This window comes from Citrus clementina, unplaced genomic scaffold (genome assembly GCF_000493195.1).
Source record: "Citrus clementina cultivar Clemenules unplaced genomic scaffold, Citrus_clementina_v1.0 scaffold_9, whole genome shotgun sequence".
NCBI lineage: Eukaryota > Viridiplantae > Streptophyta > Magnoliopsida > Sapindales > Rutaceae > Citrus > Citrus x clementina.
This window is the reverse complement of record NW_006261964.1, coordinates 1,530,883-1,544,500: the sequence shown is the minus strand read 5'-3', so window position 1 is coordinate 1,544,500 and position 13,618 is coordinate 1,530,883. Positions and strand designations below refer to the sequence as shown.

The following is a 13,618-nucleotide window of genomic DNA, read 5'->3' as shown; positions in this document are numbered from 1 at the left end:
GGCAGGCTGCTCTGTGTCTGTGCTCGTTTTGATCGGCTTGTCTATGAAATCGTTCGTGAGGCATGAGGCCATGAACTATGCTTGCGAGTTGTGATTTGTGTCTTGTGAAGGGTGAAGAGTGAAGAGAAGAAGAGTCAAGAGAGTTAGAGAGTGAGAGCCGAGAGGTGAGACAGTGAGAAGTGAGAAAGCGAGTGAAGGCACGACCGCACGATGATGCGATTGTGTGTACCGTGTGTGTGTCATTTTGTTTATTATTATTATTATTTTTTAAGCCAATCCAATCAGATTTTTGGATCAAAAAAGAGAAGCTGATCGGGTTGGATGAATAATCCGATCTGATCCGAACCCGATTTTTTTCAGATCGGATCAGATCAGTTCGTATTATTTGCCTAGTCCTAATCAAAAGTTAATGGACCAATGCATTATTTCTACCGTATACGGCTAAGCTTGCGGCCTTCAGCTTTCTTTAAGCAGTAGGTGGACAGTTTTGGGCCTTACTAAAACAGCTATGCAATAGAGGAGTAGGCTTTATAAAATCTCTTTTTAATTAAAATTACCTAAATAACTAAATACAATTTAATTTATTTCTTATTTTTAAATAAAAATTCAAATAACTATTTAAGAGAATCTGAACATTATTGGACATTACAAACACAGGGACCCAAAACTCTGTAATTATTACACTAACATTTTACAACCGCCCTATTGCATAATTTATGTCCATATTTTAATAAAAATATTTTTTTTTGAAAAAATTATAAGAGTTTGAAGTTATGAAAATAGGAAATATATAACAAGAATTTTTTTTAAAGATTTGTGGATTTGTATATAATTTATAAATGAAAATTTCAAAAAGACATACTTTTAGGGTAAAAAGTTGGTTTTAGTATATGTATTTATATTTTGTAAATTAAACTGGGATATTTAAAAAAAGAAAAATTATCACTGCACCACTTTTTTACCTTATGTTCATCCAATCACCGCAAAATTCTAACATGTTCTTTTCACCACCTTTCTTTTGAAATTTGTATCAATTAGACACTTTTGCATTAACACCATTAAATAATTTAAATAAAATGATAATTTTACCCCTAAATAAATTAAAAGATAATTTTATCTTGTAAAATCTTTGAAAATAAAAAAATTATAATTATAAAAATGCCCCTACATTTAATAAAGAAATAAATCCAAAAATTAGAACTTTTATTTTTAATAAAATTATTTTAATAAAAAAATAAAATTATAAAAATAATTACAAATTTTTGAGATTTATTTTTTAATAAATAAATTCAGTTATTTTAATAAAATTTTGTAAAATTATAATTTTTAATAAATAAATTCAGTTATTTTTTATTAAAATTTTGTAAAATTATAAATTTTTAATAAAAATAATTATTAAAATTTTACAAAATCTAAATTTAATAAAAATCAGTTGAGCACCTCTATTTTGAATTTATTTACTTTATTAAATGTAGGGGTATTTTTATAATTATAATTTTTTATTTTCAAATCTTTTACAAGATAAAATGATCTTTTAATTTATTTACGGGTAAAATTATCATTTTGTTTAAATTATTTAACGATGTTAGTGCAAAAGTGACTAATTGATACAAATTTCAAAAGAAAGCTGGTGTATAGGGATGGCAAAATCCGGGTGCGGGTGCGGGTTTGACCTTCCCAGTTTCGGACCCAGATGCCAATTTTACTTTATCGGACCCAGATATAAACCCGATTTTTTCGACTCCGGGTCCGGTACGGGTTGAACAAAAAAAAAATCGGGTTTCCAGATTCCGGGTTTCGAACCCGGATTTGATTTCAACTGTGGAGAACAATATCTTCGATTATTTCTTACAGCTTTGAATTTCTAACTGGATGAACACATAACGACAATAGACATGAATACTCACACCAAAATCTGCCTATGGTTATCCCTAAGCTCCACCCGCAAGTTGTCACAAAGATAAACTTTTGGTGTAAAAGGAATCTTTGGGCCTTACCATTCCACACAGCCAAAGCTCCCAACGACACCCAAAAAATAATAATAATAATAAATAATTCTCCAAAGCATCTAACCCAACATTTCCTCCCATGATCTGTGTGCAACTTCAACCCGTATCACAATCGTCACCAATCGCGACAGAGAAGACTGGAGAGGCGGCTGATGACGATGATGATAGTGAACACAACTGCGAAGGGCAAGGTGGCGAAGTGATGAGAGTGACGACGATGAAGATTTGATGAAGGGAAGAGAAAACATGATATTCGGCTGTGAATTGCAATTTGCAAATTAGGGCACATGATTTTTTTCTTAACTTCTCTATTTATAACTTAAAATAGTTTTAAAACTTAATATAACAATAAAGATATACGGGTCCGGGTTCATATAAAATCGGATCCAGACCTGGATATATGCGGGTTCATAGAATTACATCCGGATTTCGGATAGAATTAAATTTGGTACGGGTTGAACCCGGTTCGGATTATCCAGGTTCATCCGGGTCCGGACCGGGTCCGAAAAATATTGCCATCCTTAATGGTGTAGAGAACATATTAGAATTTTATGGTGGTTGGATGAACATAAGGTAAAACAATTGTAGTACAATGATAATTTCTCTTTAAAAAAAATATTCGAAAGGGGTGTTTAAAGATTTTAGAGGGGTGTATTTGGAAACGGTCGTTAAGTCAAAACTTCGAATAATCCTTGCGATTATTTCAGTCTCACCAAAGCTCAAACCTCAAATAAGAAGGACAGCCCAAAAAGGGAAATTAAAGCCGTCAGCTGTAAACAGATATTCATTCTGTTTCAGCGTGCTGTATTGCCGGCTGCTATGCAAAACTAAAACGGAAAATTCCAGTTTTTTATTTATTTATTTAAATTAAATATTAGCGTTAAAAAAAATGACTCCAAAATTAAAGCTTATTTAGTGTAAACTATTAGGTAAAGAAATATTAGAACAAGTAACGTTTGACCAAAAACCAAACGACAAAGTCGATAATTACAAAATTACAGTTTGATTCATGAGCTGTCCAACATGGAAACCTCAAAGAAACCGACTGTAAGTGTATCAAATTAACTTAATCCAGATCGAATATTTCAAAAAAAGGGGAACATCTGAAGGTTAAATCAGTAATTTCAAAATCCGCGTCAACCTTGGCGTGCTTCTGTTAACACTGCAATAACGGAGCAGGTGGGAAAGCAAAACCTGCGCCACTCTGCCCCCGCGTTTTAGTTTCATTCTTAATAACAAAGAAACTCTCAAGAACTTTCCTCCCCTTCCCTTTTCTTTCTTCCCTCGCCTTCTAATCCTTAGAAAAACCCCACCGCCAGTTCATCATTTCATTTCTCTATTCGTTTTGTCATCTCTAAACCCTTCTGATTGTTTCGAACTGAAATGGAAAACGACGTCGATCCACGGGGTTCCAACTCCGACAACAGAGGCTACGCCTTGAGCGGCAGAATAATGCTGAGCTCCATCGTGATCTTGTTCTTCGTCGTCATCCTAATGGTCTGCTTGCACCTCTACGCGCGCTGGTACCTCGTTCAAGCGCGTCGACGCCAGGTCCGCCGCCACCGCCACCGCCGCACCCAATTCGTCTTCTACGTGGACCCCACGAACCCCTCCGCCACCTCCTCGCGTGGCCTCGACTCGTCCGTCTTGAAATCGCTGCCCGTGTTTGTTTATTCCTCCAAGACCCACGCCGACGCTATGGACTGCGCCGTGTGCTTGTCCGAATTTGAGGAAAACGAATCGGGCCGGGTCTTGCCTGGATGTAATCACAGCTTCCACATTGGTTGCATTGACATGTGGTTTCACTCTCACTCCACCTGCCCTCTCTGCCGCACGCCAGTCGAATTGGTCACGGCTCAACCCGAGGACCCCGTTCAACCAGATAACCCGGTTCCAGTGCGGGTGTCCGTGCACGAACCGGGCTCGAGCTCGATCGATGAGCCGACCGGGTGCGACTCGTCGGCTGGCCAGGGGTCGTCGTTTGTTTCGTCGTTTAGGAGGATGTTAAGTCGAGAAAAGAAAGTAAACTCGACGGCGCCGGGGAACGACGTGGATATTGAACGAGGTAGGGACGAGACTCAGCGTTGACTGGGGGGAAATCCATTTAATGCAATGTAGTGAATCACTCGGCCAGACAGAGGGGCTTGCTACGTGGCATTTCTTATTGGGGACATTCTAGGACGATTTACAAGTTTCGAGGAGACTTTGGGCACTGGACAGTGTCGAGCACGTGGCAGATTTTGGTGTGGCAGTGGATTTACCGGGCGATCGCCAGAGATACGAGGACGTTGTATATTAAAAAAAATTCCCCCCATTGATTTTATTTTTTTATTTTTACTTAAAACAGATAGATATAATTAGGTTCGTACGCCTTTTTATGCCTTTTCGTTTTTTGAACGCTTGCGTTAGAAAATTGGCGTATATAATAGAAATACGATGATGATTAATTTTTATTTTTATTTTAATGATAGAAGCAATTTGGAATTGCTTGCATATTTAGTATTTAATTTGTATTTTTGTTTTGTTATTTAAGATTGACGAGCTGTTGATTGGTCTATTTTGTTTGTTGAATGAAATAAGTGGGTGTTTGGTTGTCGTGATGGCCATTTTGGGAAGATGGAAGGAACATGGAAGAATTTTTGCATGTGCTGGATCGTTTGCCTATGTTAATTATTTTTAGTTATGATCTTATTTTGATTCCCAAAAAAAAAAAAAAAAAAAAATTATATCTAATTCAGTGTCCGTTTTATGAACTATGAGGTTCGCTTCGTTGAGGAAATTTTATTTTGAGCTGGGGTTTTTTTTTTTCACTTTCTATTAAGCTAAGTATGGAGCAAGGTTTTTTTTTTGATTTGGTGAAGTTTCATTTTCCTTGAGATATGATTCATTCATCAAACACAGACAATCACCACCAAACAGACATGAGTGATGAGTCCATTAGTTGACGAGTATTATCATGAAAATCGCCACCAAATAATGTGAAAGGGCTACCAGCGAACCACCCGAAACACTCAAAGATTCTTTAATCTTAGCCCCAAAGTAAAGCACTAGCTTTTGAAAGGCAGCTAGGGACGCGAATGGCGACAAGTCATCGCCATTGGGTTTTGGGAGGGATATATGGAATCTTAAGAGAAAAATTTCCATCCTTTTTAGTGGAGTGACATATGGAATATAGTCCCTTGAGATGCGGGTTCCTTCCTATAATAATAATAATAATAATAATTGCATCCAATTATTCTTCTTTCTATTTTTGACTACTACACCTTTTAATTTCAACATTCCCTCATCTCATTTTTGGGATAGTTGTAATGTCTACGCGACTAATGAATAGATTTTTTTTTTAATAGTAATATAACAATGAACATAAATACCTATTTTCATATCATTAAATAATTCATCTATTCAGCTGTTATATTATGATGCATTATATATCACTATAAATGCATATAGGTGCATAGTTATTTTAACAATTTCTTAAAAACTTTCAGTTATGTAAATAAATTGTAGTTATAAGATAATATTAATTGAGAAAATCTGAAATTACCTTATGATTATCATATATTTGTTTGTATTAGTTGTGAAGATGTAACTTTTCTTATTGATATATTTTCATCAATGTATAAAAGTTTGTAATCATTTTTAAATATCTGCATATTTGTCGAACAATGAAATAATTTTCTATAACAATTATGGGATATTACTTTTTATTCAAAACAATTTATATAGTATATTTAGTGATTAGGCTGTAAGGTATAGAATGAATTGTTGTTGTTGTTGTTGGATATTTTGTTATAATAGTTTATTTATTAAATTATGCGTTATTATAAATCACTCACAAACCACTTATGTATCACTTTATGTTAATTGTATGTCATTATAGGCATTGGATCTAATTTGATATTTACTTATAAACCACTTACACATCATATTAAGTCATCTGTACACCATCAACATCAAGTTGTTAATGATTCAACTTCACAGGAGCTGTAAACAAATCGAAAGTCACAATAACTTATTACTCTAATGAAAACCCAAAAAAGTCATAACAACTCAACCTTACGCATGCAAGTCCTTCGTTTTAATTGAGTGGCTTCTCTATTTCTTGACCTTTATCAGAAAAAAAGACAAACTGCTGGTCTCAAATTCAAACATAATCTACTCATCTCCACATTTTATATGATTACGAGGTCCTCTCGTAACACGCTTCCAACAACAAAAGCTGCAGCTGCTTGATAATGTTAGATTATTATTATTAAATGGGTCACTTGATGATTATAATAGAACTGTTACTGGGTTGCGAGCGTAGTTGAAGCTGCTAGCTAGCTGGCGGTCTTCCTTTTGACTCAACTCAGCTTTCAAATATTTGTAATTTAACATAACTTGTCAATTGCTTAAATATTTGGGAAATTTACAAAAATAATGCATGATGATAGTTGAGCATATATATGAATGCAGGACCTGTCTACGATACAGATTCTGTAACAAACATCTCCCGTCATCCCACTATCCCATTTTCTATTGTTTAGTTTTTCACTCCACATCCAACCACATCCAAAGGCTGATGCTGCAGTCTGTAGCGTACAGATTCTGTAAGCTAGTCAAGTCCATGAATGCATGGTGTATACGTTTGGCATATTTAGTACGAACAGACCCTGTGTCTGAAATGAGTGGTCAAGCAATTGCCAAAACGATCGAGCCAAAAAATCTTTGACATTATATTCATGTTCACATGTGATTCTAAGAAAAAGACTACGCATTTTGCATGGGAGATGGGACATTGACAAGTAATGATACGGTAAAGTGGAGCATGTGTGCCCAAATCTATGGACACATCTCCAACTCCATTAACACGCAACACGCCATTTTGGTCCCTGTTAGTACACGGTTTTGTTTTTCTCAGTTCCTCTTGCTAAATTTTTTTGGGAGCACTTAAAAAGTTCATCTTAAAGGTAGCAAATCCCCAAAGTTTATCCCAGACAACTAGACCCATCATTTTGATTTTTGAAAATAGACATTAGGATCGATTTTTTTTTTCTCCATATTTTATCTATGTTAATGGATGTAAGAGCCCTTATTTTAAATCGGTGGAAATGTAGCTATCCATTGACGTAAACTGCGAAGTTTTGGGTGTCTATATTCCTACTATTTTTTTCTCATTTTCAATAAGTGAACGAGTCAATGTAAAGAATGTGACATTTACTTAACCACTATTTTGACGGCTGGAATTGTGGTTTCTGAGATGGAGTGGGCAAGTAATTAGAAACCTTTTCTCCTGGAACACGTTTCGAAAGCTAGTCAATTGCTATTCAACGATCAAAAACCTATTTGAGTTCCTTCAGTCAGCTAAAGCTTTTTTAATTTTTTAATTTTTTGGAATTTTTACCCACATAATTCTTGCTTTCAAGAAATTTATACTCTAGGTCCAAATATCGGCGTTACCAAAACAAGACGTCATTGTGAGAGAGTCTCAAGCAACTTTGAATTTGCATATTATTATTCTCGTAAACAACACTAATTAAATGGGCCTTTAACTATTAGTCTGAACAGCAAATACGAATTACCAATGGGTTTTTGGTCCAATGGGAGAAGCCTTACACTTACAATGTTGAGTGCAAGGGTTCGTGCTTCCATAAGAGCATTATGGAGGTTAGTTTCAATTCTTCCTCAATTATCAATTAATTGAGTGGAGCTAGTCTCTCCCTTACGAAATGTGAGTGAAGCAGGCACCTCTCGAATATCAGAGAGGGTTTAAAATATCTGGGCATATACTTCAGTGTGTCAATGTATGATGGCGGTCTCGGTTAATATCTCTGTATAACAGACTTCAAAAAAAAAAAAAAAGAACAGCAAATACGAATCGATTGTGAGCATGATATACATAGTACAAGAACTTGATTATTCTACAAGTAAAAATGTACTTTTAGTTACAAGGTTTCTAAACTGATAAGTGATAACTACAGACCTAGAATAAGTTAACATTGATTAAAAAAAAAGATACAACTAATTGTCAATAATATAGAATTACAATGAAGTTAATTCTATAATCTGCTCTTGAGCCATCCAATTGGGTAGTTGAATTTGCCCAATGATTTAGGACTGACCCAACTCGGTCAACCTGATGAATGTAAGTCAACCGGTTCAACCAATCGAGACCTTCGTCTCCTCTTGCCCTCAGGAGTGCATCTTACCCCTCCAAGCTTTCCAAGCTTCATAGAGAAGTTACAATTTGGTTGTGATGACACCGCTGAAGATCCATATCCCGATGATGGATTGTCAATTGGAGACTTCTCTCTGTCACCTTTGCTAGGTCCTTTTCTTGATGGAGATTTAAGCCTCTTTTTTGGTAATCGGAATTGTGTTTCCCCTCGCTTTCTCTCATGGTTGAGCAGCCGAACATAAAAAGGATTCACTGCCGTAAAACAAATGGACTCGCTCTGCTCCCCTCTCCTATCCAAATCTACATCTCCATTGTTCACCTAAAAAGTAAAAACCGATAGCAATTCTCTTATCACACAGAAAACAGCTTACTTGCCTCTTTGAAATGACTTCACCAGCAAAACTTCTCATTAAAGTAAAAACTCAAAAACACATTATTCTCTTTTCCCAAAGAAAAAGTTACGGGAAAAAAAAAAAAAGAACTCAAAGACCTTTATGAAGTTTTACACTAGTATTTAAACAACAGTTCAATCAGAATCAATCTACTTAAGCTAGAAAACAAGCACACCTAGAGTTTCAAATAGAAGGGAATTACCAACTGAAGGAGTGCAGAAAATGTTCGAGCCACATCATACTTATGCTGGCCCTTCACAACATCAGCAAAGGATGTGATATTTCCATTGTCTCCTTCAAATGATAGCTTGTTAATAATACTTTCTCCATATTCATGAATATCAAATGGAGGGTGCGAATCCTATCAAAAATAAGGAATTCAACAATCAATAAACCATAAACCAACTTAAAGGAGAGGCAAACAAAAGTTATAAAATTGAAGGTGCTAGATAGTGAAATATAACTGGATTCAGGATAGAAGGGAGTAAAGCAGTAAGTTACTTGCTCATCCAAGTTGTTCTCAATTTTCTGTTTCCAGGATGAAACTCGAGCAGCCAATTCTGTCTGCTTCTCGGTTTCAGCTATATTAGCAAGAAGAGCATCCTGCAAGAGTAAAGATAGTCAAGTGACAATGGAACATTTTAGCAGTAACTAAGCAGAAGACTATCTACGAAAAATTGAACAATCATAAACAAATTGCTGAGACTGGGCTCATATCCCCTGTAATGTCTTTGCTACAAAACCCCAAAAAATACATTGCAAACTGGTTCTTGAATATGGGTAAGCCAAATGTCTAAATGCAGTCAAAGGTAAACATGCAAGCACACTAAAGAAGTGTAGTTCTGGATAAAGAAATAAACAATTAAACATGTTCAGTTCCTTTAGTAAACAGCCTAACACAACCTGAAAATCTGCTATTATGATAAACAGATGCAAGTTCAGGAAAATCAAAGCTTACTAGGTGAGAGCGACACAGATCTTCTAGGTTTGCATGAGAATCTTGACTTCCATGTTCAAATGCTTCATTGGGTTCAAAGGGAGCTGGGCCATCATCATGCTGTGTAAAGACCAAAAAATAAGCATCGACAATAACATTTGAAACCACTATTTTGTTATATAATAAAATTAAATTGAATAAAACAGAAACTTTGTCTAGATACCTTGTCATGCTGAAAAGACACATCTTCGTCCATATACATGCCGTCTGGCATGTCAAAATCAGGATGCCCGATATCTGGGTCCCCACTATCATATCCCTTGTCTTCGTAACAACCAGGATTTGCAAAAGCATCAAATGTTTCATGTCCTTCATCAGCAAGTGATTGCCGGAGCTGCAACAGGAACATCAGTGTTTATGCAACAACCTTAAGACAAGTCAAGCAAACACAAAATCTGGAGAGCAGAACCTTTTCATATAATGAAGGTGGTTGGGACGCCCTTTGTTCTTCAAAACATTTATGTCGTGCCTCCCAAATTTCAGTGAGCTCCGGGCTGATAGTACCACGCAATTTTGCAAGTGGAAAGATAGTGCTTATTGAGATTCGCTTAGCAGACTTTACCCCGTTTCTTCTGAAAGTTTTTACTGCTTGTAAAGCAAGATCAAACAGAGCCAAAAATTAGGCACATACTTGGACCATAAGGATAAATAACTAAATCATATAGTTTAACAACCTTTTCTGAAGGGTTTCACTTTCAAGTTCCCAGGTTCATGGGGATTTAAAGGCTTCCAAGGATCATCCTCGTCATCAGAATTGTCAAAGTCCCTAGGTTCTGAATAATTATCATCCATATCAAATCCACGATAGTTTTCTCCAAAATTGTCATTGACAGGAGGATTGGACCCCACATCAAAACCGCAAGCAACTCTAGGTGAAGCCGGGAGATTGACATCTTTGTTCTTTGCAAGAGAAGACTTATGTGCAGTACCTCCTGAACGTCTTGTGGGAGACTGAAAGCTTTTGCGAGTTGAGCTGCCCCTGTAGACATCATTTGGCCCTTTACAAACTTCATCTCCCTCTAAAAAATCATCAACTGCTACAGAATCATATGTATCTAATAGAATAAAATCCCGGTAAAGATCACTGGTGGCTAACTGGAACAACAAAATAAATTAGTAAGAATACATAATTAGTAAATGTTGGGACATATTACAAAATAAGAGCAACAGTAATACCAGATAGGACTCTAACTCCGTGCCATCACCAACAGTGTCCAAGCAATCACCTTCAAGAACAACTAAATTTGCAGGGGGCTTCACAAAGAGATTCAAGGAAGTATCCTTTCCATTTGGACTGTCCAAGCAATTTTTTACTTCCACTGCAATGTAGCCGAAGTTTAGATTGTGCTTTCTCTATAACAAAACCAAAATATCTGGTTAAAGGCTACCTGGGACGTCATCAAAGCCCCAAAAGAAATCATTTTCTTCCCCAGCAACTGCATGAGATCCACTTTCTTCAGCCTGGACTGGTGTGCCCTCTATTTGATCCTGCTGGCTGTTTCAATAAACATAAATACTAAATACAGTACAAATAGTAAACAAGTTCCTGGCATAGTTTCATCACTTTTTCACTCAATTGAAATAGTAAAAGAAAATCCTAAGATGACTCAAATATTCTGTAACCCATGAAATCTGCTTGAAAAATCAATTGATAGATAAACAAAAGAAGTCCCCTCTCATATTAGTAGCAACAGCCACACATCATAATGCAAACCATAACTCACTAAGCCAAATGTGAACAAAACATAATAAAATTTACAGAAACCCTAACCAAATTTTATTTACGTTTATCAAATAATAATAACAATAGTATATAAATATATAAGTCCACTAACCTCTTCTGAGAAATAAACTCCAAAGTGTGCAAAACCAAATTGTACAAATATTCAACTTTTCTGCTATACACTTGAACCGAGCCCTGAACTAGCAAAGCAGCTACATTTCCCAACACACACACACACACACACACACAAACACAAAAGAGTCAACACACAGACAGTTCTAATTACAAAAATAGAATCTGGAATTAAAAAAAAAAGTTTAAAAAAGCGGAACCTTCGGCGAAATTGACAGAAATGCTATCGAGACTTTCAGAGGCGGTAACTTGACCGGAGCAAATCTTTAAGAGATAGTCTTCGAGCTTCTTCGCCAAGTCAACTTCCCAATTGGCTTGTAGCTCGCGCTCCGGCTGCACCGTGAACCTGACATCGCTGCCTCCCGCCGCCGCCTCCACCTCCGCCTGGCTGTTTTTGGTTCCTTTATTCATGATTTAACAGATGATTGCACGACGCCGCATCGTGATTTGAGTTCATTTGGAAAGTTTTGGGGACAGGTGGTATAAGAGGGGAAAGTCTGGGAATCTGGGGCTTGGGGAGTTGATTGTTTCCCGAGAAAATTGGAAAGAAAGTACGGGAAAATTACTGATGAATTTTGACTGATTTTGGATTTGAAGCTGGTGAGATTTGGGGATTTTTCCTTCTTCTTGTTTTTTTTTTTTGTTTATTTTTTTTTTCCGTTGAAAATGATATCGTTTTTCCCGCTTGCTCGCCAAGTGTTTTTTATTTGAATTGGGATGGGCTTTTGGGTTTGTTGACGAGTACGGCGACTAACCCCTGTATACAATTTCCAAAATAACCTTGACTAATCTCTTTTCTCATTAACCCTTTATTAACCTATTTTGTGAATAAATTAATTCATTTATATTTGCTCAAACTTCGACACCGTCACAAACTTCTGGTGAAAATAAACTCAATTTCTTTGAATTTTGTGGGCTTAGAAAAATTAAGTGCTCTAAAGTAATGAATTCGGACTAAGAAAAGGTATCGATAATATTTTATAAGAAATTATTGTGGAAACTACGATTAAAAATGTTAATATCATTTTTTTAAAATTATTTTTAATACAACTCATACGAAACTATTCATTGTTTTAAAGACATTATTAATTCACAGATTTTTCATTTTTAAAAAAAAATTTCATCACCTAAATAAAAGAGTTCTTACCAGGCGCCAGCCCATAAAATGAAAATGAACGTCTTCTAAAATAATTCCAGCGAGGTTAAAATAGTAAAATAACAAAAAGGGGTTGTATGAGAATTTTAAAGGGGTGCCGACAGCATCAGTCATGCTAAAAGTTGGGACGTAAAAGCCCATCAGCCCTGTATCATTCGAAAGATACCTGAATTTAAATGAGTTTTTTAATTTTCATAAGGAAAATGCTACTTTCCCCGGGTCAAATCCCGGGTCAAACTCCGAATTAAACAAAAACGACATCGTTTTAGTTTCTTTTTTTTTTTTCTTTTTGCTTTCATGAAACGCAGTCGTTCAGCCTAGTGAAAACAGAAAAAACGCAGCTGCTTTTCTTTCTCTTCCTCTTCCTCTTCGATTCACCACACCCGAACAAAAGCTTGAACAACAGCAATGATGTGTGTGTCATTTTTCTCATGCTTATAGAAGGCAATAAAGCTGCTGATTCTGGACTATTTTGGTGTCCACAAAATCCGCTTTTGTGCTTCTAATTAACTTGCTTTCTATTATTTATAATTCTTTCATTTTCTTTAAAGGTAAATCTCACCTAGGTTTATGCTTTTTCTTCTAAATCTGAAGCCCTATAAGTCCGTTTGTAGTTTGTATTGAAGCTGTAAAATGCAGAGCAATTGCAGCACAAATTGCAGACAAACAGAGCACAAATTGCAGACCAATTTAGCACGCATTGCAGCACAATTTGCAGAAGTAACTTGCACAGCAATTCATCAAAAAATGCAGAGCAATTAAAAATAAAATGCAGACAAATCTGTACACAGTTTCTTCCGGACCAAAATCTCATTTTCATCATCATTCATCCTCAACAGTGGGCATTAAGCACCCAAATCAAGTGCGGAAAGGAAAAATGAATATCAATTGCAATTTAACACACTTATTTTCTTATCATTTTACTTCAACCGAAAATTAAATAAAATGGAAATGACAATAGCTATCAAAATTCAGCACTTGCAAAGCAATTAAATTCAGCACTTGCAGGGCAATAATATTCAACACTTGCACTAGATCAGCCAAATTGCAGC

The 13,618-nt window shown here is 35.9% G+C and overlaps 2 protein-coding genes across 2 annotated transcripts; one reads left to right on the top strand and one right to left on the bottom strand.

Annotated features, from left to right (window-relative positions):
* Nucleotides 1-3,120: 3,120 nt before the first annotated feature.
* On the top strand, nucleotides 3,121-4,624 carry LOC18032946 (RING-H2 finger protein ATL2). Its single transcript, XM_006419450.2, has one exon. The coding sequence runs from the start codon at nucleotides 3,393-3,395 to the stop codon at nucleotides 4,095-4,097; it is 705 nt and encodes a 234-aa protein (XP_006419513.1). The 5' UTR covers nucleotides 3,121-3,392; the 3' UTR covers nucleotides 4,098-4,624.
* A 3,344-nt stretch (nucleotides 4,625-7,968) lies between these two features.
* LOC18032949 (condensin-2 complex subunit H2) lies at nucleotides 7,969-12,058 on the bottom strand. The gene is made up of 11 exons (XM_006419449.2): nucleotides 11,611-12,058; nucleotides 11,391-11,490; nucleotides 10,944-11,050; nucleotides 10,732-10,874; nucleotides 10,230-10,650; nucleotides 9,965-10,140; nucleotides 9,719-9,889; nucleotides 9,517-9,615; nucleotides 9,060-9,161; nucleotides 8,761-8,919; nucleotides 7,969-8,485 (listed from the first exon to the last, which is right to left on the bottom strand). The coding sequence occupies exons 1-11, from the start codon at nucleotides 11,819-11,821 to the stop codon at nucleotides 8,120-8,122; spliced, it is 2,055 nt and encodes a 684-aa protein (XP_006419512.1). The 5' UTR covers nucleotides 11,822-12,058; the 3' UTR covers nucleotides 7,969-8,119.
* Nucleotides 12,059-13,618: the final 1,560 nt, after the last annotated feature.